General features: G+C 44.1%; 1 protein-coding gene across 2 annotated transcripts in view; it reads left to right on the top strand.

Annotated features, from left to right (window-relative positions):
- Positions 1 to 22,328, top strand: part of TXN2 (thioredoxin 2) — a 48,802-nt gene extending 26,474 nt beyond the window's left edge. For both annotated transcript variants that reach the window (XM_040359693.1, XM_040359692.1), the window contains exon 4: positions 21,995 to 22,328. In XM_040359693.1, coding sequence (XP_040215627.1) covers positions 21,995 to 22,117 — 123 coding nt within the window. In that variant the 3' untranslated portion in view covers positions 22,118 to 22,328. The remainder of the gene's footprint in view (positions 1 to 21,994) is intronic.
- Positions 22,329 to 23,571: the final 1,243 nt, after the last annotated feature.

The raw sequence follows: 23,571 nt of genomic DNA, 5'->3' as shown, positions 1-23,571 counted from the left end.
TATGTCATGCGTTTTACAGAAAAAATAAACACTTTAGCTCATCTGAAATGCATACATTGACCTATTCCTTCCCCCCATTGCAAGGATAGCAGGTGTGGTTTTAATCGCACCTATTTTTATTTATTTTTTTGACAGCACTCTATTTTCAGTAATTTTTTGTCCGTTTAAGAAAGTCTTGGCTAAATGTAGTTTGAAGAGAATAGATATTATTTTTCTCAGTCATCTTCCAGAACATTAGAATGTGACTCCTCCCACAAACAATGCTTACAAAGTATAAAAGTGCTCGCAATATTGCATTGTCTCAATTTTCTGTTTTTTGCCTGGCCTAGCAGATTCAACTAGATATTTACAATTATTTACATTTTTTTGTGTCTGTTTTGATCATTTCGGGATCTTTTACTGTGCCTTATCCATGCAGTGGCAGGGACAGTAATGCTTAGTTTAGGGTTGTAGGGGGTGGAAGGAGTCCCTCCTATGTGGTGTACTTATGTACGTTCCCAATCCCTTATTATTATTTGCAGGATTAAAAGATTCCTTTTAGTCTTTCAGACAACATGTTTTTAGTGATTTTCAAATCGGATAGTACACAGTACAGAGGTAGTACATCATATCCCGCAGGAGGGGCATCCAACTGTATACTACAGGGAGAGTAAATCGGTACAGGCAGGAAAAACTGTAGTAACATAAGTGAAAAATCGCATAAGATTAAGTACATCATAATAGTCCGGAGGGATGGAAGGGAGCGTACGCACCCTGTATCTCTGCTTATGGAAATATCATTCTCTCTGGGGATAAGATCAGAAAAAGAATACAGAGAACAAGAGAGTGAAGAGCAGGAATAGAAAAGACGAACGTTCTTAAGTAAGGGTTGACAGTTGATATCATATTGTGATGAGGGTGTCGGAAGAACCCGTTGTAGCACCAACATTTTTTTTTTTTTTTTAAAAGGCAGTGGGTATGGATTTAGTAAGCGGGTAAAGGGACCATGACCATGAACCTCCGAAAGTCTTCCAAAAAGTTATGCAATTGGGGAGAGTCCTTGAACATTATCCAAACCAGCTAGACCCCTTTAAAATTTTCATAGGTATTGTGATTTTTGGCCACCAAATCTTCCATATGCATAATGTCATTGAGCGTTTCAAGCCCTTCAGGGAACAAAGGTGCGGTAGAAAATTTCTAGTGTCTCGGTTTTCAATTGTCTAACCGCAAAGATAAAAAAAGGAGAATTTTTTTTTTTTTTTTTCTGCACAAGGTAGCGATTGAGGTAAATGGTTTAGAGCAGGGATATGCAATTAGCGGACCTCCAGCTGTTGCAGAACTACAATTCCCATGAGGCATAGCAAGACTCTGACAGCCACAAGCATGAACCCAGAGGCAGAGGCATGATGGGACTTGTAGTTTTGCAACAGCTGGAGGTCCGCTAATTGCTTATCTCTGGTTTAGAGGATGAGTTCAGGTGAACTGGAAACTGATTCCTGGGTAAGTAAATTGTACAGAGTCTCAAAGCTTTTGAATTGGTGCTCATGCCCACCAGATAAGAGTGCCTGGGGGGGCTTGACATCACCAACAAGGATCTGAGAAGGACAGGAAAATACAGTGCACTCCGGAAGGGGCAAGACACCACTGTGAGAGAAGTACACTCTTCAGTGGCGCAAGCCATGGATAGTTTAGGGGTATTGACGAAAATTCATCACCATTTTTTACCAGTAAATGAACAGCCAAGCTCAAGCATCCATGCAGTAGTGTAGGAAGGGAGACCGGGGGACAAATACACTACATTGTCAAAAGTATTGTGACGCCTGCCTTTACATGAACTTTAATGGCATCCCAGTCTTCAATATTGAGTTGGCCCACCTTTTGCAGCTATAACAGCTTCAACTCTTCTGGGAAGGCTGGCCACAATGTTTAGGAGTGTGTCTATGGGAATTAATTAAAGCAGAGACTGCGAGCCAGTCCCTCTCTTCCATCATCAGTGCCTGTCATCTCAAATGCGCTTCGGTAAGAATGGGTAAACATTTCCCATAGATACACTCCTAAACCTTGTGGAGAGCCTTACCAGAAGAGCTTAAGCTGTTATAGCTGCAAAGGGTGGGCCAACTCGATATTGAACCCTACCGACTAAAACTGAGATGCCATTAAAGTTCATGTGCGTGTAAAGGCAGGTGTCCCAATACGTTTGACAATTTAGTGTAGGTAAAAAGCATAGCCTATATCTTGAAAATAATGCGAGCATGGGTGAAGAAGAAATACAAAATTTCTCGAACTTCGGAAGAGAACGGTGTATGGCAGTTTTAGAATTCCCTTGTATTGCCTGAAATGGTGAGAATGAAAGGAGGGAATCGGCAGTAAGAACATGTGCTGTGGCTAGAAGGCTCTTTCCCAACACCGAAAGGTGTCTGAATGGAAATCAATTGAAAAGGAGAGATTATCTAATAGTGGAGCGGAAAGATTGTAAATACCAGTAATCAAGAATAATACAGGTGAACCAAGGCCAAGAAGTGTTAGTTTCATTGGCTTTGGCGGGGATCCAGAGAATGGCCTTAGGGTGTAATGGGGAAAAATAAACTTCCAACTGAACCCATTGTTTATTGTACGAGTGATGGAACCAGTCTGGTAGGCCCATTCCTCCAAGGGCTTTCCGGTGGCATTTCCTTTAGTCTTTTAGCTATTTGTTTCACCCCAGTACGCAGGTCAGAGGAATGTTCTCCTGTATGGCCATGGAAGAAATACCCTCTTAACTCTTCTGTTCTTCTCCTGAGGTTTTGAGGATGAAAGAGGTTTTGGATATCCCACTTTCTACTGGTAGTCCTGCTGCTACTCCATTATCCTCAATCTTCCAGGTCACATGGTTTGGGGAAGATGAGACACTTCAGGATATCTACCAAGCAAGCGGAAGCACATCCACCAATGAGGAAGCCACTCCGGGGCTAGGCTCTGTCATTGGGGAGTCATGGCGCCAAGCAATGTAACTGGGCAGCCTGCATGGAAGATGTCTCTTAACCAGCATTTATCTAACTATGCAGTGGCTTAGGATGCTGTTGGTAGAGAAACTTTTTGGTGGTTCTTTCACCTTTCCTTCCATTTTGTTTTTAGGTGTTTATGGGTAACAGCGTATTGTATTATGTTCTCTTACTTGTACTCTTTTAGCTGGTAGTTGTGGTATCTGTATATTCTTCCCTCCCAATCCAGGTTCTTCGCTCTACCAAGTCACCTGTGATGTGCTGTGGCAACCGATGTGGTGGTTATTGTAACTCTAAATTGACAAGTTTTCTGGTGGACTGAGCGTTGAGACAGTAATGTGGTCTTGTTATCCCAACACACAGTAGCACCCTTATCCTGTTTAAATTTGCCAGTCTGTTACAAGTCGGTATTCCATGTACTATAAAACCCCCAGCATGAATTCAAGTTTTGTCACACTCTAGACTGCAGGGTAATGAATTCCATTAAGGATACCTGGCATGCAATTAAACCTCTTTACATACTACTATTTAATATTGTAAAGCCATTTAGTCTGATCTATACGGATAAAAGGCAAGGAGAGAGGCGCCTCTGGGTGTAGTAACTTAAAAACAATTTAATAATTAAAATCAGACACATGTGGTTATTACACTCACATTTGAGCAGTATGGAGCAGGCATGTAATGGTTTCTTTAAGCAAGGTGAGCTGTCATCCGAAGAGGGGAGTTCCTTTTCCAGTCAGAGAGAGCGCTGTGCGGGGAGGTCACTGCTTCATCAGAAGGAGGGCATCCATGGGGATGTAGATGGTTCTCAACCCGAGGTCTGGAGCGCACGTGGAGGGCTGGCGAGGGCGGATGACGTCACTAGTATGCGACGCGTTTCAGAGTCTCAAAGCAGCTGATGGATTGGCTGCTTACACTCCTTTCTCAAGCATAGCAGAGGAGGGGGACGGAGCTAGTATTTATTGGTGTGGAGGGGGCGGAGCAAGGCGAGAGTGGGGCGGGACGGAGCACGGCGTATTGTGAAGGAAATGCTGGTGGGCGTGAAACCAGGAGTGTCAGTATGTAGATGGGAGACGAGCGTATGGGACGGGGGCGGGCATGGAGAGAGTGACTTAAAACTAAACGAACGGAGGGAGAGGAGGTGGGGCCGTGAATAAGACTAAATGGAATGTGATGGAAGGTGTCAGGCGGGGAAAGGACGGGGACATGTTAGAGGATGGTATAGGAATTGTGCAATGTAAACGCAATGGGTAATAATAACACAATAGTAAATAAATAAAACGAAGGTGTATGGGCTACAAATATATGGATAATGGGAGCTAATGAAAATGATGTTAGTGGCGCAAGAGGTGCGGCATAAAAGGCAGGGGGACCGTATGAATGAAGAATAAAAAATATTGAATAAAAGGTAGACTACATATGCTGTTACATATGATGCAAGAAACACTCACCAGCTCCCACATACATAAAACCTACCCCATCCCCCACCTCCCAAACCCCATTCAATCAGCCCCTCCCATCCCTCATGAGTTTACAATTCCCCCGTCATTTCGCACCCTATAGACAGCATAGGGCACTACTATGCCCCACCACCATTATTAAGAATACACTACCTACCTCTGCTTATTCAGCAGGTCCCCGCAAAACTAAAACTAATACATCCAATAAAGATAAAAAGAATGGACTGATTACAGCCCTCAACCAGTTCTATAACAGACCAGCCATTCCCATTTCACTATTGATACCCCCCATATGCTCTCAAACTACAAAAAAAAACCCTTCATCTTTCAACAACCTGCAAATGGACACAACAGATCCGGAACCCTCCATTCCTGCAACTGTCTCCATCGCAACAAATATCATGCCTGCTACACCACCCCCATCATCATCTTTTTTAGTACCCAGCCCTCCCCCAGCCTCAGTCTCACGAAAAAGAAAGCTCACAGAAGAGGCTGTAGAGGAGGGCGAAGAAAACAATCGTCTAAACACACAAAAATACCAGAAACTATAAAAATCTTCAATCTGTCCTCTCATCCACTTACTGCAGCCGACTCCTCTCTTCTTAGCCGCGGTTTGAGTTTTGCACCAATCAATCATCCCAACCCTTTCCTTTTGTTCAAGGATCTGAACCATTATATACGAAATCTGACTCTAAAGAGACATTTTCACATTAAACAAGAAAAAGACAATCTCAATCCCATTACCCCGTCTATCCCCCTTATTTCACCTACCCGCAGTCTCCTTGACCTCTCCGTCTACTCTCCTGAATACTGCAATGAGACCTCTGATGAAGACGATCTCCTAAGACTCTACACCCAACATCCGGTCACATCACCCCCGATTATTCAGTCGACATTAAAACCGAAATCCATATTCTTTCCCCACCAGTCCAAAGGCCCATATCTCGAAACCTTCTATAGAGTGGTTTACGCTGATCTAACAAAATTATGTAGCTCTCCATCAAAATATAATAACCTCACTCCGTCAGAAATAAAAGCTTTAGACTCATTAATATCAGATGATTCTATCATAGTAAAATCAGCCGATAAAGGGGGAGGGATCGTACTCCTCAACAAAGATGCATATCTCAAAGAAGCATACAGACCATGTTCAAGAAACCGGAACATGGTCTCTGTTCCCCCCTGATGGCAGCCCTGGAAGTGTCTACCCATTTTATTCTTAACACAGACTTTTGATCAGTTTATCCTAAACTGTCATCTCCTGACTTTTGTCCCCACCTCCCGCTGCTTTGATATTTGATATTTATGCTGTATCTGACACTAGAAGTTTTTGTGTATTTATGCGCATTATTTACTTGTCTCTGATCTATACGGATAGCCTGGGTTATTTAACTTGCAACCATTTCTCTAACCCTACGTTCACACCTATGCGTTTTTTAGTAGGTTTTACATTTTTGAAAAGGGTTGGACTTTTTTCTCATATCTTTCAGTTTTGTGGTTCTTATGTCACCACTGTTATTACCGTAGCTGGTTGCTAAGCAGGGGGCCGGCCGCTGCGTCTTTAACAGAGTCATCAGCTGTCAGTGGGGTTCACCGCTGAATATATAAAAAAAGGTCCATACCAGGCCCTTCAGGTCTAGTATGGATTCGCAAGGGACCCCCATGCCAAAATAAAAAACATGGCATGGGGGCCCCCCAAAATCCATACCAGACCCTTATCTGAGCATGCCACCCGGCAGGTCACGAAAGGGAGGGGACGAGTAAGCACCCCCCCCCCTCCGTACCATACAAGGCCATATGCCCTCAACATGGGCAGGTGGAGCTCTACGCCCCCCCACCCCAAAGCACCTAGCCCCCATGTTGATGAGGACAAGGGCCTCTTCCTGACAACCCTAGCCGGTGGTTGTCGGGGTCTGTGCGCGTGGGGCTTATTGAAGTCTGGAATCCCCCCTTTAAGGAGGGGGCTCCCAGATCTCGGCCCTCCCCTCCATGTGAATTTGTAAATCGTACCCATTCACCAAAAAAGTGGTGAAATGTAATAAAAAATACAAGAGCTGGTTTTTGACAACTCCTCCTCCTTTTATTAATGGCTGTCTTCTCTAGTCGTCTCTTCCCGCCGTTTTCTCCTTCCCGCCGCCTCCTCCTTAAGCTGTCTCTTCCCACTGTCTTCTCCGCCTTCCCGCCATTGTCTTCTTCTCGAGCTGTCTCTTCCCGCTACTGTTGTCTTCTTTCTCACCGCCGGATACCCACAAAAAAACAGCTGCTCTTGTCCTGTTGATGTCTTCATCTGTTTTTTTGCCGTTCACTCACTGCCGACTCTGATATAGCAATGGGACGTGGCCATCCGATGACATAAGGGGCTCTCCGGGTGATGTCATCGGATGGCTATGCCCCATTGCTATATAAGTATCGGCAGTGAGCAAGCGACAACAAGGTTTGTTGAAGACATCAACAAAACAAGCGCTTTTTTGTTTTTTGCAGGTGTTCGGCGACGAGAAAGAAGACCTCAGCGGGAAGAGACAGCTCGAGAAGAGCCATTAATAAAGACATTGTCAAAAACCAGCTCTTGTGCGTTTGTTTTTTTTTTTGTTTTTTTTTGTTTTTTTTTTAATTACATTTCACTGCTTTTTTGGTAAATGGGTAGGGGTACAATAAGTCAATAGCACACACCCTGCAGCTGCCTTCCCCTTCCAGGAAATTGCCCCACCCACCTTCTCAGGTGCATGGTTTTACTGTGTGTGCAGGAGCTAAGCAATCAGATAAACTGCCTATGCAGATAAGAGCTGTAGTATTTAAAACAGAAGAAGTGTGTCCTGGGTTCTGTAAAGCTCACTATACACTATGCAATCTGATTGTACAACCTCCTTTAGATCTAACATCAACTATGTAGTGCCTGCCTGGAAACAGAGATTGAATAGATGGTGCCTCCCCCTATTTATATTGTTTTGGTAAATCTAAAGGAGATTAGGTTTGGTAAATCTGTACAATCAGATGAGAAAGATGGCCATACACTATACACACTAAGATGAACAAGTTGCGTTTTGAGTTCCACCTATTTAAAAGTCAGCAGCTACAAAAAGTGTAGCTGCTGACTTTTAATAATCACGCTCGCCTGTCCCACGGCCCACCGATGCGGGCACATGAAGCCCCGCTCCTCTCCACAGTGCCAGCATTCTAAGTGTGGGTGTTTGGGTGTGGCTTCACAGCACACTGTGAATGGCCGGGCAATCTTTTGGGACCTGTGACATGTCCCAGAAGATTGCAGGGAGGAGGAGGGGTACTCCCCCCCCCCCCCCCCCAAAGAAAATCACATGCAAAATGTGGCATGTCAGGGGGTCACCAGCACTTAAAGCGGAAGTTCCATTTTTGGGTGGAACTCCGCTTCAATTGTTAAGCAAACACACATTTTGCCACATCAAAAAGTGAGTGGCAAACGCAGCAAAATGCACAGTAAAAAAATGTGCAACCGGCATCACGCCAAAATGTGCCATGAGCTACTTCGCCACGTGTAGGGCAGCCCTTTGAAATAAACAGGCTGCCCTATGTGTGTCACGAGCCAAAAGAAACGCGTGCCCCCACTACACTAAGTGTGAAAGAGGCCTGAAACTGAAATTGATTTGTTTAAAGAAGAACCATGAGGCTCCATTCACATCTGTGTGTTTTTCAATGCGCATGAAAAACTGCATAGAAAATGCATGCTTTGCCTTGCATTTCAGAATCGTGCTGCAAACGCCATTCGTGCTGCAGTTTATCATAAATCGGTGGCACTGGCTGGGATCTGACACATCTGTTATCTTAAGATTGTTTCTCTCAAGGGGTGTTTTTGGGCTAGCCTTAGGCCAAGTGTAGGAATTGTACATGAAATTGAATTAGAGTAGAGATTCTGCATAGTCCATACAAAGGTTCCTTTTTTAATAATAATCATTCCACATGAAGCTGTATGACTATCGCTGTAGGCAATGTGTTTTCATTGAGTCTGAGGTTTAACTACTTCTGGACTGCCCGCCTGCAAGCACAGCGCCATACTGGTATGTTACTGCCTGTTTCTGGGTTTAGGGTGCATGCATTCCCCTCCGCCAACTCCCACTGTGATGGTACACAACGGGAGTATGTCCTTAGGTCCCCGGACAATGATTCATGGCTGGGACCTGTTGATCAGCTGTGTCCATTCACAGCCCAGATCCTTGTGTTGACAATCAACACAGAACTCTGTACAGAGGAAACAAACTTTCTGTTTCTTATCCCAGCAGAGCAGGGATAAGAAACAAAGGCCCAGATTCTCGTAGATTGGTGTAACTTAGGCCGGGCGTAACGTATCTCATTTACGTTACGCCGCCGCAAGTTTTTCAGGCAAGTGCTTTATTCACAAAGAACTTGCCTGTAAAGTTGCGGCGGCGTAGCATAAATCACCCGGCGCAAGCCCGCCTAATTCAAATTAGGCGGGTAGGGGGCGTGTAGCATTTAAATTAAGCGTGTTCCCGTGCTGAACGTACTGCGCATGCGCCGTCCGTAAAATATCCCAGGGTGCATTGCTCCAAATGATGTCGCAAGGACGTCATTGGTTTCGACATGAACGTAAATGGCGTCCAGCCCCATTCACGGACGACTTACGCAAACAACGTAAATTTATAAATTTTGTTGCGGGAACGACGGCCATACTTAACATTGGTTGCGCCTCATATACCCAGGGGCAACTTTACGCCAGTAAAAGCCTAACGTAACTTTACTGCGTCGGCCGCGCGTACGTTCGGGAATTCGCGTATCTAGCTAATTTGCATACTCGACGGGGAAAACGACGGAGTCGACACCTAGCGGACAAAAAAAAATAGCATTTAAGATCCAACGGCGTAAGAGCCTTACGCCTGTCGGATCTAATGGATATCTATGCGTAACTGATTCTAAGAATCAGTCGCATAGATACGACGGCCCAGATTAGGACTTACGAGGGCGTACATGGCGTTGCGCTGTCGTAAGCCCTTTGAGAATCTGGGCCAAAGATCTTTAGTAAAAAGCAGCACACATTACACAAATTAACACTAGTTAGGCACACATTTATCCCCTTGATCACCCAAGATGTTAACCCCTTCCCAGCCGGTATCGTTAGTACAGGGACCGTGAATAGTATTGTCACTGACCACTGTATTGGAGTCACTGGTGATGTCAGTGACCGTTAGTTCCCTCTAAGTGACCGATTACACTATCGCAGTCCCATTATAAGTCGCCGATCACCGCCATTAGCAGTATAAAAAAAAAATCCCGTTTTATATACCATATGCTTGTAGATTCTATAACATTGACACAAACCAGTCAATATACACTTATTGGGATTTTGTTTTACCAACGATATAAAGCAAAATACATTTTGGCCAAAATTTATAAAGAAATTAGACTTTTATGTTTTATAGCAGAAATTAAAAAAATATATAATTTTTTTAGTTTATATAATAAAAAATAAACAACCCCAATAGTGATCATATACCACCAAAAGAAAGCTCTATTTGTGTAAAAAATATGATACAAATGTTTTTATTTGGGTATAGTGTTGCCTGACCGCGCAATTACCAGTTAAAGTAGCTCCGTGCTAGATGGCAAAAAAATGGCCTAGTCATGAAGGGGGTAACATCTTCTGAAACTGAGATGGTTAAAGTTAATGACTGTCAGCTGAGAATGATTTGTTATGCTGGAAATCGTTTTGTTTTGATATTTTCCAGTTCATCAGTAGGTCTCGATTGTTTTTATACATAAAATAAACAGTTTGTTGCATCATTGTTCATCCAGATGAAAACAATCCCAGCTCTTCTCCTTCCTTCTCCTTTTCCCAATCCTTAAATCCTTTTTTGACTTGTTTTAATCCAGATTTGTTTGTAGGCATATTATACAGTATGGGCCAGATTCAGAGAGATTGGTGTATCTTTAGAGCGGCGTAGCGCATCTGATATGTGCTACACCAACGTAACATAGAGAGGCTCGTATTGTATTCACAAAGCACTTGCTCCCTTTCTTGCGCCGGCGTAACGTAAAATGGCCGGCGTAAGCCAGCCTAATTCAAAGTAGGCAGGTAGTGGGCGTGTTGTATTATAATGAATCGTGACCAGGGGTCAAGTCCTGGGGAAAAAAGTGTGGGAACTCCCACCCAAGATCCACTCCCCCACCAAAAAAAAAGTACACGCTCATTTGCATAATTACTAAACCACATGTTTTTGTTTTTTATTTCGATCCACTGTACCTTTGTAATCCTTTATGTCTGCTGCGAGTTATCGTGGGATTTAGAAAGAACTTGTTGTTTATAAATCCCGCGATAACTCGCGGCAGACCTCCGCAATGTCTCCTGGGAAAAATGACAAAAGCTCCCAGGAGACATTGCGGCATCGAGGAAGTGACGGAATACCGGCACACTACCCGATGAATCCATATACAGGAAGCGGCCAGTAACATAAAGGATTACTAAGGTTCGCCTGCCCCTGACAGTGACTCGAGCTGGGCATCGCCGCTTAGTGAAGGATTGGCTCGGGCCGCTCGGCTGCTCTCGTCTTCACTAGTCCTGCAAAGGGAACTGCGTTCCTGCTGTGAAAAAAGTGCAGGAACTCCGTTCCCACGCGTTCCCGCAGGACTTGAGCCCTGATCGTGACCCCCATGCAAATACATGGCCGTACGAACGGCGCATGCGCGTGCATGCTCAGAATCACGTTGCATATACTCCCTAAGATACGACGGCTCAATGCGTACGACGTGAGCGTAACCTACGCCCAGCCCCATTCACGTATGACTTACGTAAAATCCGACGGCTGTTCCGACGTCCATACCCTAACATTACTTACACCTGCTTTATGAGTCGTAACGTTATGCCGGACGTTGCCGCTTACTGCGACGGGCGCAAGTACGTTCGTGAATCGGCGTATCTAGGTCATTTACAAATCAACGGAAGTGCCCCTAGCGGCCTGCGTAAATATGCACCCAAGATACGACGGCGTAGGGGACTTGCATCGGTCGTATGAAGCTAAAATTCAGGCGTATCTTGTTTCCTGAATAAAGCGCATAGATACGACGGCGCATCCGAGGACTTACGCGGCGTATCAATAGATACGTCGGCGTAAGTTCTCTGTGAATCTGGCCCTTAATTGTTAGGCTAGGTTCACCTTATGCTGGTTTTCCAGCAGCTGCGTTTGCATGGGTACATTCGTGTAAAGGAATTTAGATTACAAGTGTTGGGTTTCCTTTCACCTGCGGGTATAAACTATGCTGAAGAAATATGAGAAATATGATAACCTAAGAATACCGGTTATTTGTCTGTCGCTGGCTTCATTGGTTTTGTGTCACTGATCTGGAACAAGCATGCAGATTATTTAGGAAGGCGGCGGCGGGAGAGGGCCCCCCCCTCCCACTGCTCTCCCGTGCCCTCTGCCGCTTACCGGAGCCGTCGGCAGCGGCGGAGGCGATTGAACCTGTCCGTAGCTGGGTGTGGAGACAAGTGAGGGCAAGATGGCCCTCCACCCGTCTCCATACCATAGCAGGGCGGAAGAGACATCAAAACGTCACTTCCACCCATACATCTTAAAGGGCCAATTTATTTTTGCCATTTTTTTAAATGACAATTTTTTTTTTATTTTTTTTTTATTATATTTTAGTCTAAATATGAGATCTGAGGTCTTTTTGACCCCAGATCTCATATTTAAGAAGACCTGTCATGCTTTTTTCTATTACAAGGGATGTTTACATTCCTTGTAATAGGAATAAAAGTGACCCAAATATATATATTTTTTAAAAACGGTGTAAAAATCAATAACATCAAGTACAATAACTAAGAAAACAAAAATGTTAAAGCACCCCGTCCCGATAAATTTGCGCGCAGAAGCGAACGCATATGTGAGTAGCCCCTGCATATGAAAACGGTGTTCAGACCACACAAGTGAGGTATCGCTGCGATCGTTAGAGCGAGAGCAATCATTCTAGCCGTAGACCTCCTCTGTAACTCAAAAACATGCAACCTGTTGAATTCTTTTAAACGTCGCCTATGGAAATAATAAAAAAAAAGTTTGCCATTCTACGAGCGGGTGCAATTTTGAAGCGTGACATGTTGGGTATCAAATTACTCGGCGTTACATTATCTTTCACAATATAAAAAAAATTGGGCTAATTTTAATGTTGTCTTATTTTTTTTAATTAAAAAAAGTGAATTTAAAAAAAAAGTGCGCTTGTAAGACCGATGCGCAAATACGGTGTGACAAAAAGTATTCCAATGACCGCCATTTTATTCTCTCTGCTAGAAAAAAAATGTATAATGTTTGGGGGTTCTAAGTAATTTTCTAGCAAAAAAATTTGTTCTTAACGTGTAAACACAGTCTGAAAAACAGGCTCGGTCCTTAAAGGGGAGTTCCAGGCTTTTTTTTATATTTATTAAAAGTCAGCAGCTACAAAAAGTGTAGCTGCTGGCTTTTAATAAACAGACAATCACCTGCACCATGGTCCAGCATTGCGCCGGCCGAAGATCCGCTTTTCCCCCGGCCGGCGTCTTCATTTTTAGTGTGGGCACCCGGCCGTGACCGCTTTCGGCTTCACGGCTGGGGACACTCGGTGCGCATGCGCGAGCGGCGCTGCGCACTGTGATTGGTCAGACGATCGCCTGGGACCTGTCACGTGTCCTAGGTGATCGCCTACAGGGAGGGGGCCGCTGTAGGCGATACGACGTATCGCCTAGGCGGTCCCTGGGTGGAAGGAGGAAGTAGGACAGGAAGTCCCACTCCTCCTGAAGCCCCCACCCCCCCAAAAAAAATTGCATGCCAAATGTGGCATGTAAGGGGGCGAGGAGTGGTTTAAGCGGAAGTTCCACTTTTAGGTGGAATTCCGCTTTAAGTGGTTAAAGCTGTAGGGGAAAAAAAAAAGATGAGAGCAAAGAGGGAGGAGTGGTCATATGCTATTGTATAAGTGAACCCCCCCCCCGTCTGGCATTCTTATGATGATTAATTCACTAGCCATCATTGCACAATCTATTCTAAGCTAAGGTTTTTTTCATCTCTTTAGCGCCACCCATTGGACACCTTCTGCTAATGTTGTGTTTGGTGAGCATTGCTTCCGAGCATGCGTGTTTGTACTTTGGACTTTTGTCCTACAGACTTGTGTACACACACGCGCTCGGAAAATCCGTCAACAGGGCATTTGTAGAAAGTTTTAAAGCCTGCCTACATTTGTCCGTGTAAAATCTGACAACAAATGTCCGATGAAGCGTACAAACAGTCGTATTCTCCCCCAACAGTCTGTCATTACACAATTCTTGTCGGAAAATCCGATCGTGTGTACGAGGTATAACAAATGTTTCATATTTCTCGAGGGTAGCGTAAAGTAAGGAATTTCATGCTTTTTCTTAGATTTTGGATAGACCTCAGAGTTATGTTGTTGGTATGAGAGGCACAGGAGGATTTAGATTAGAAAGTTGTTGAAACTGCTAGGAAATGTGTGCCAGCATATATTAGAAATATTTGGCATAAGGAAGTACAGAAATTCATCAGTATGGCACTAGTAATGGAGTATTTTTTGAATCCAAAAGCTTTTTGGCATAAAGTAACAATATAAATTCTGAGACAAACATACACCTATGTTGTACATAAGACAAGGTCACTGCAATATAACATTCACAGAAGGAATGTATTATAGGCAGTTAGCAAGTTATTAAATTGCTGAAGACGATCGAGAGACCTAATCAGACTGTTCAAAGTGCAAAATAATACAGCAAAGACAATATACAGTAATTGTAGTATAAAAAACAAACTTGTAGGTAACGCTACAAACAATGAACATAATATAATATATATAAGTGCAAACTTAATGTTAAAATTGAAAAGATAGACAGGCGATGAATCCCGTGATCAAAGCAAGTGTAAACAAGTCCCATCTGGTTGTAGTTCTCATTCAGTCCATTCGCCACAAACTACCACCAACACCTCCACTCGTGAAAAATGGGAAGCACCACCCCTGTTGAAAATGCTCTTACCAGACTGAGGCTGTTTTCCCAGCGCAAACAGTCGCAGGTCACTAAATGAATGGATGGAGCGCTCCTCGCACTGCCGCTGGGGGGTTGGATATCACACTGACACTCTCATGCAGAGGAAAAAGGAATGATATCCATAGCCTGATACTATTTAAAACTGTTTATTTCAAAAAGAAACCAAGCCCCCCTTAAGCATTGCACTTAAAGTGTAACAAAATCACTTGGGCAATAAAACACATTGACATCCGTAAATGTCCGGGAAGGATAAGATACCAGAGCGGCGTCTCCTACCTCGCTCTGCAGACCTCACTTGCAGGCGATTGTCCCGGTCAACGTGATGACGTCACTATTGGCAGTAGTTTGGCCCGATGCTGACGCGTTTCGTCATCATCTGAGGGTATTAATTATAGTATAATGGAGATGTGGAGAAACTATGGAAACCTAAACCAGGCTTTAATTTCATACTTTTAACCACTTAACCCCCGGACCTTATTGCTGGTCAAAGACCAGAGCACTTTTTGCGATTCGGCACTGCGTCGCTTTAACTGACAATTGCGCGGTCGTGCGACGTGGCTCCCAAACAAAATTGGCGTCCTTTTTTTTCCCCCATAAATAGAGCTTTCTTTTGGTGGTATTTGATCACCTCTGCGGTTTTCAGTTTTTGCGCTATAAACAAAAATAGAGCGACATTTTTGAAAAAAATGAATATTTTTTACCATAATATATAATATATCCCCCCCAAAAATATATTACATTTTTGTTTTTTTCCTCAGTTTAGGCCGATACGTATTCTTCTACATATTTTTCGTTAAAAAAAATCGCAATAAGCGTTTATTTTGCGCAAAAGTTAGGGGGTATTTTTATGCCATTTTTATTATATTTATATATTTTATAACGCGCTCTGGCGTATACGGCGCACCCCCAAAGTGGCCCCCAATCCTGTGGGAAAAAAAGATTTTTTAGTTTTTTTGTACTTACAGTTTTGGTGTCTTGCGCGGCGTCCATCTGCGGCCTCGTCGGGTCCGGCGTCCTTCTGCGGCTTCGGGTGTCCTCTTCGGCGGGTCCGGCGTCCGTCTTCGGCGGGTCCGGTGTCCATCTTCGGCGGGTCCGGTGTCCATCTTCGGCGGGTCCGGCGTCCTTCTGCGGCGTCCTCCCGCTCGTTTCCCGCCACGACTTTGAATACTGCGCCCGCATATAGCGAGCGCAGTACACCCGTGAATCTTCGGGCAGGCTCGGGCGCCTCTCGCACTGACGTCCTGTACGCTCAGGACGTCAGTACGAGAGGCTCCGAGACTGCCCGAAGATTCACGAGTGTACTGCGCTCGCTATATGCGGGCGCAGTATTCAAACTCGTGGCGGGTATCGGCGTATATCGCGCACCCACGATTTTGCCCTGATTTTCAGGGCAAAATAGTGCGCGGTATACGCCGATAAATACGGTATATTTTTTTTTACTAGTTTATGGTACTAGTATTTTTCGGTACTGCGACATTATGGCATTTTTGGGACAATTGGCATTTTTATAGCGATCAGTGCTATAAAAATGCATTGGATTACTATAAAAATGCCACTGGCAGGGAAGGGGTTAACACTAGGGGGCGGGGAAGGGGTTAAGTATGTTACCTGGGTGTGTTCTAACTGTAGGGGGGCGTGGCCTCACTAGGGGAAATGACTGATCGCTGTTCATACATTGTATGAACAGACGGTCAGGCATTTCTCCCCCTCCGGAGGTGGGTGTGGTTTGTTTCTGGACAGGAAGCTTTAGTGACACATTTAGGAAAGGCCGGCCCTTAGCAACACAGTAAAGTATTGATGAGAGAGGGGCCCAGAAGAACCTTTTCCAGCTAACAAAGACATCCGGATCGAATGCTGAGGTTTAACTTTGCAGAAAAGGTATTGGGAGACCAGACTTCCCATAGGCTTTATAAGACTGGTGGAAAACAGTCTTTACCTCTGGTAAGCGGCCAATCCTCTCTTCACAAACTGCATGGGTGAACACCTTTTCACAGCAATCAAGATCTCATCACATTTTGCTAATTAAGGAATCTTTTTCACTAGATTGAGACACTTTTTTATTTTTGGGTTTTTAAACGGACTTTGCTGTTTTTTCTATCACTTATTCATTTTATTCATTTTATTCATTTGGTCTCTTTTTAAAGAGCATTTTTTTGTTTTCACTGCTATTACTTAATTGTATATAAGCATTCTATCACTATTAACAGCGCTGCACTGCTTTTTACAATTTTTAGAAATAACTCGCTTAAATCTGACCAAACAAGATTCCAATAGGCATCCCGGGTATGACATTTTTTTAAAAACAAAATTATAATATAATAAATAATTATAAATAATTATAACAAATAATAATATAATTATAATAAAAATTATTCAATAATGTAATCAAATCAAAGGGCCATATCCTCAAAAGGGATACGCCGTCGTATCCCTGGTTCTAACTTTGGAACTGATCCACAGAATCAGCTTTCCAAAGTTAGGCAGAAGATCCGACATGTGTAAGGGACTTACCCTGTCAGATCTTAGGATGCAGTACCGCATCCGCCGCTGGGGGCATTTCGAGTCGAAATGCCGCTTCGGGTATGCAAATTAGCACTTACGGCGATCCACAAAGCTTTTCAGCTTCGTTTTTTCGCCGTAAGTATTAGTTTGCAAGTGTAAAATTAGAGCTGCTTTTACAAAGTGTAAAGTTAGTAACACCATGTAAAAGCACATTCAAGCGAGCGCGTCATAGAGGTGACGGGGATCCGACTTGGATTCCCGCCAATTCTAGCGTCGGCATTTGGTATGCATTCCTGAGGGAGAACTCCACGGCAATTTGTAAAATCAAAACCGGCATGGGTTCCCTCCCAGGAGCATACCAGGCCCTTAGGTCTGGTATGGGTTGTAAGGAGACCCCCCCTACGCCGAAAAATCGACGTAGGGGGTCCCCCTACAATCCATACCAGACCCGTATCCAAAGCACGCTACCCGGCCGGCCAGGAATGGGAGTGGGGACGAGCGAGCGCCCCCCCCTCCTGAGCCGTACCAGGCTGCATGCCCTCAACATGGGGGGGTTGGGTGCTCTGGGGCAGGGGGGCGCACTGCGGGCCCCCCCACCCCAGAGCACCCTGTCCCCATGTTGATGAGGACAGGACCTCTTCCCGACAACCCTGGCCGTTGGTTGTCGGGGTCTGCGGGCGGGGGCTTATCGGAATCTGGGAGTCCCCTCAAATAAGGGGGCCCCCAGATACCGGCCCCCCACCCTAAGTGAATGGATATGGGGTACATCGTACCCCTACCCATTCACCTGGAGGCAAAGTGATAGTTATTAAACACACGACACAAGGGTTTTTAAAATCATTTATTAGTCTGCTCCGGAGGCCCCCCCTGTCTTCTTTAGCTCTAATACCAGGGGGGGCTTCTTCTTCCGCTCTCCGGGGGGGTCTTCTCCGCTCTCCGGGGGGGGCTTCTTCTTCCGCTCTCCGGGGGGGTCTTCTCCGCTCTCCGGGGGTCTTCTTCTATCTTCGCCGCTCTCCGCTGTTGACTCGGCGCACCCCGGTTCTTCTCCAGCTGTCCGGTGCCTTCTCCTTCAGCGCTGGCTGCCTGCTATCTTCGTGTGTTAGCTCAATTACTAGCAAGGCAGCCAGCACGGTCTTCTGTGACGTCATCTTCTTCTCTTCTCTTCTCTTCTTCTCCCTTCTTCCGATGTTGACCCGACGCCTCTTCTCGCTGCAATGATGGAAGCGCGCCTTGCATCCGATTTATATAGGCCTCACCGTCCCATCATGCTCCGGTAGGTACCCACGTGGGTAGGCACCCACCAGGTGGGTACCTACCGGAGCATGATGGGACGGTGAGGCCTATATAAATCGGATGCAAGGCGCGCTTCCATCATTGCAGCGAGAAGAGGCTGACAACCAACAGCCAGGGTTGTCGGGAAGAGGTCCTGTCCTCATCAACATGGGGACAGGGTGCTCTGGGGTGGGGGGGCCCGCAGTGCGCCCCCCTGCCCCAGAGCACCCAACCCCCTCATGTTGAGGGCATGCGGCCTGGTACGGCTCAGGAGGGGGGGGCCCTCGCTCGTCCCCACTCCCATTCCTGGCCGGCCGGGTAGCGTGCTTTGGATACGGGTCTGGTATGGATTGTAGGGGGACCCCCTACGTCGATTTTTCGGCGTAGGGGGGGTCTCCTTACAACCCATACCAGACCTAAGGGCCTGGTATGCTCCTGGGGGGGGAACCCATGCCGTTTTTTTCTTTGAAAATTGGCATGGAGTTCTCCCTCAGGAATGCATGCCGAGCGACGCTGTCAATTTTTTTTTTTTTTTTTTTTTTTCCAATGCAACTTTTTTTTACCCGGCGCGATCCACAAAACTCGGCGTAACGTAACTTCGCGCATGCGCAGTACGGCCGGCGCGGGAGCGCGCCTCATTTAAATGGGAATCGCCCCCTGATGAAGAGGAATGCCTTACGCCGGCCGGATTTAAGTTACACAGCCTGAAATTTCTAGGTAAGTGCTTTGTGGATCGGGCACTTAGGTAGAAATTTTAAGGCAGTGTAACTTAAATGGGATTTTTTAAGTTGCGCCGGCTTTTTGTGGATATGCCCCAAAATCACTGAAATTTGCTCAGTTGCAGAATTGTCGCTGTCATTATTTTTTTATTTTTTAATGACGAATTTCCCCACAAATCGCTATCGCACAATTCTGCAAGTGATTATAATTTATTATCGCTGTTTTTTAGCTGATCTAAAACTATTTTTGACATAAAGGGACACTCTTGGTTGCTATGGACAATCTACAGTTTGCAGGCAGAAAGAACAGTTTTTATTATATAAAAGTACATGTAGGGCACTGGGCAGACCACTAGGGACAAGGGGGGTGTGTATTTTTTACATACAGTACTGTAATCTATAAGATTACAGTATACTGTATGTAAAGTGTTTGTTTACTTTTTTGAATTTGGCGTCGTTCTCCGTCCCCGTGCGTCGTAACGTCGCAGGGAACGGAGATCGGCGGCAAAGGAGGACGCTGTGTGAATCGAGCGAGGTCCCGCTCGCTCACACAGCGCGGTGGCATCGCTGGATCCAGGGACAAGGTAAGTAAACAGTGCCTGTGGATCTAGCGAGGCAAGCCCGAGTCTGACTCGGGGTTACCGCTCGCAACAGGAAAATCTAACCCCGAGTCAGACTCGGGAATACCGCCAGGCAGGTTAATGTACAAATGTGAATCCAGCCTAAAACTATAAGAGGGATATGGAATGTTGTGTGTTTGTTTTTTGTGATGCCAATTTGGTGACTTATGTATGCCTATAGCTAAAGTGCCTTTATGCATTCATCGTCTGTTTATCTAAGACTATATTGTAATATGGAGCCTGCAGTGAGATAATCAAGTCAACAGTGTACTAATCTCATTTAAGGACTCCCTCGGGTGCAGTCATTTGAGATTCTTGTCAAACTGGCTTTGGGACATTGCAGCCTTCTTTATCTATATATTCTTATTATTATTATACAGGATTTATATAGTGCAAACAGTTTACACCGCACTTTACAAATATATATATGTGTGTGTGTGTGTGAAACGTACCTTTTGTTTGTAACATAAACTTTCTAGTATGTAAAGGCAATACCCTGCTACACACAGCTTATACAATTACATTTTAGCTTAGCAGGCTCATGCTAATTGTATACATACCAGAGCCAAACATGTCCTAACAGTGAATATGAAGAAAGTAGATACGAGGTTTACACAAACCAAATAACTTAAGAAAACAAATGTATTCATGTTAAAAACTGACGTATGCAAGTATATTTTAAGTGTTCACCTTTTCAGAAGAAATGAACACCCCGCTCTACTTATCTCATTGGCTGTAAATGATTGGAGGGGTTTGTTCTGCTTTAACTAAAGAAACTGAAGCAAGAGGCTGGTTACTATTACTATGCACAGCTGCTCCAGTATCTGTTTGCTCCAGTTTTAGTGAATTCCCCCCACATTGTTTTCTCTAGCCCTTAAACGTATAGCAAAACCAGTTTTCCAGGCTTGACAGGTTGCCACGTTTCATAAAGGACTCTTACATTTTGTACTGCCTTATATTATTGAAAGAAATTAGGAGCTATTGACATTGTATAAGCCCTTTGTTCAGATCCCCTTTCTTAAGAAGAGCCCTTAGTGTGTGTGTGTGTGTATACGTATATGTATGTGTATGTATGTATGTATGTGTGTGTGTGTGTATATATATATATATAATATATATATATATATATATATATATATATATATATATATATATATATATATATATATATATATATATATATATATATATATATATATATATATATATATATATAATTTATTTATTTATTGTGTATGTATGACCAGTAAAAGAGTTGTTGTCCTTCTTGTTATCGTTTGGAGTGTGAAAGCAGATTACATTTCTGACGAGAGAGAGCCTTCCAGAGGTGACCTTTACCAGTATATTTAGTAATAATAAATATCTGGTTGATCCTGCCATTTCCTGGTACTTCTCTCCTGTGAGTGGCAGTGATATAACAGCTAATCCTCAGTAGATATGCTCAGAATCTTTACAGTTAGAAAGCTGTTCGCTTCTGTATTTGGCTTCTGGGACCTGCTGCATGGGGCTCATCTGCTTGCTGAGTGGCTACAGCAGGGTGAATTGCATCACTTTGCCCTCCCCTCCATCCAACATGATCACCTGTGTGTGTCTACATGCGTGATGGCTCCAGCAGACAGGATTGATGGAAGCTGCTTCCTCTCTGCTAGCCCCTCTTCTCTGTCCAGTGCCCCCATGGGAAGCCGCTTCCCATGGGGGCACTCTTGTGTGCTCACTCCTAAGCCCTGCTGCTGCGTTCATTGACACAGACAGCAGGATTCAGCCCCGCTCCCTCTTCACTGGCTTTGATTGATAGCACTGGGAGCCAATGGCTCCGGGTGCCCCAGCAAAGCCAGCGAGACCCAGAATTGAGGGGAGTGAAGAAAGGCAGACGTGCACGGCACTAAATAGCATGAGGGCTTAGGTAAGTGAAAGGGCGTTGAGGGGAGGATGCTGATGCCTAAACATTTTTTTACCTTAAAGCGGTTGTATAGTCCCCTAACAATTTTTTTTTTTTGCACTGCATACTAGCTCATTATGAAATACTTTCCTTAGAATGAGGCATCGGTAACTTACCTGGTCCACGCCGAGGTAGCTGACATGTTGCCTCGGCATGTCTTCTGGGTATCGCGGCTCCAGCGCTGTGAGTGGCTGGAGCCGCAATGTCCTCACTCCCGCGCATGCGTGCGGGAGACTTATTTCCGGCAAGGTCTGGCGTCTGCTGGGCCTTAAGCCGAGAATTGCCTGTGCGCATGGCTCATTGCGAGGGGAATATCTCCTAAACATTAAAGGTTTAGAAGATATATTTTTTTTTTACCTACAGGTAAGCCTTCTTATAGGCTTACCTGTAGGTAAGAGTTAAAAATTTGACCATACAACCACTTGCATGCACTAAAGTAAAAAATGTTTAGTCTTAAGAACCACTTTATTCGCATTAGTGCCTTCCATACATTTTACTCACTTTTTTATTTTTTTCTCTATACAGGTCAGTGCTGTACCGACGGTTCTTGCCATGAAAAATGGCTGTGTTGTGGATCAGTTTGTGGGAGTCAAAGATGATGATCAGGTTGACGCGTTTCTCAACAAGCTTATTGGACCACAACCTTAGTAGGAATTATGAAGCCGAAAACCTTTGCAATGCATAACTGTGATCCTAACAAGCAGGGACAGCAACGACTTTAATGTGACATTTTACTCCTTAGTTTCCTTACCATGTATACTTGTTTTCATTGTATTATGTCCATTTGTTTAAATTGTATTCCTAGACGGGATAAAGAAAACGCTGTAAAATAAAATGTATAGTACATTAATACTCAGAACTTGTCTATCCCTTTCATTTTCTTGAGGAAAATTTTAAGTAGCTTTTTTTTTTTGTCTCAATTTTGTTAACCAATTTTATCACAGGGTGTTCCCCTAAGAGTTGAAAGGGCTTTTTGCTTCTGTGTAACTGAAAACACACTGTCTTAATCTACTAGGAAAGAGGAAGTGGTGTCCTCCATTCAGCTGGTATGTAAAAAAGTCTGCAGTCCAGGACCGTTCACAGCACAGCAGTAAAGCTATCCATACACAAAGAGTTTTCTCATTCAGTCCAAGAGTGAGAATCTCCCCTGTTGGCTATTGTAGTCAGCAGGGTGCTGAAGGCCTGAATAATGACATCTACTTAGATAGTCACTGTTTCGCCAACAATTTGTCTTAGAAAAAGGTGGATTGAATTGATTTTTGACAAGTTGGGTGGGGCTGACAGGCCACCAACAGCTTACATTTTGTCCGAATCAGCAGGAAGCTTGAAATGCTATCCAACCTATTACCGTAAATATTAATTATAATGTTTTATCCACACTTACATGTTGTGCTTGCTGTTGCATGATCTCTTTCTCATGGCCAATCGGATCTACACGGGATGAACTTAAAGCGGTATTAACCCCAAAAGCAAATTGTTATTATATTGCAGCTTACCAATTCTTATGCCCCGTACACACCATCACACCATCACTTTATGTGATGAAAAAAAATGACGTTTTTAAAAACTTCACTTTAATTGACCGTGTGTGGGGGAAAACGTTGTTTTATGTCTTCTAAAAAACGACCAAAAAAAATTGAAGCATGCTTCAATTTTATGTGTCATTTTTGAAAACGTCGTTTTTTACTTCACATAAATTGACCTTGTGTAGCAAAAAACGTTGTTTAAAAAGACGTTTTTACACCTGCGCCTGCCCAGAAGCTACTTATGAAGCGAGTTTCAATGGAAAAACGTGGTGGAACGTAACCTTGCTTTGCTAGAACATTGTGAGAAAAACGATGGTGTGTAGGCAACTTCGTCTTTAAAAATTGAAGTTTCAAAAACGTTGTTTTTTACTTCACAGAAAATGTCGTTTTTTTTCATCACATAAAGTGATGGTGTGTACGGGGCATTAGATGTAATGGTTTTATTCATTTGCTTTTTTTTTTTTTAGCCTTTCTTCTATTTTTCACCTCTTGATAGAGGCAGCAAGTCTGTTGTGTTTCACAAGCTCGCACTATCCAGCAGAATGTATCAGTTTACATGGATGAGACAAACCACTT

This window comes from Rana temporaria, chromosome 7 (genome assembly GCF_905171775.1).
Source record: "Rana temporaria chromosome 7, aRanTem1.1, whole genome shotgun sequence".
Taxonomy (NCBI): Eukaryota; Metazoa; Chordata; class Amphibia; order Anura; family Ranidae; genus Rana; species Rana temporaria.
This window is presented reverse-complemented; position numbering and strand designations above follow the sequence as displayed.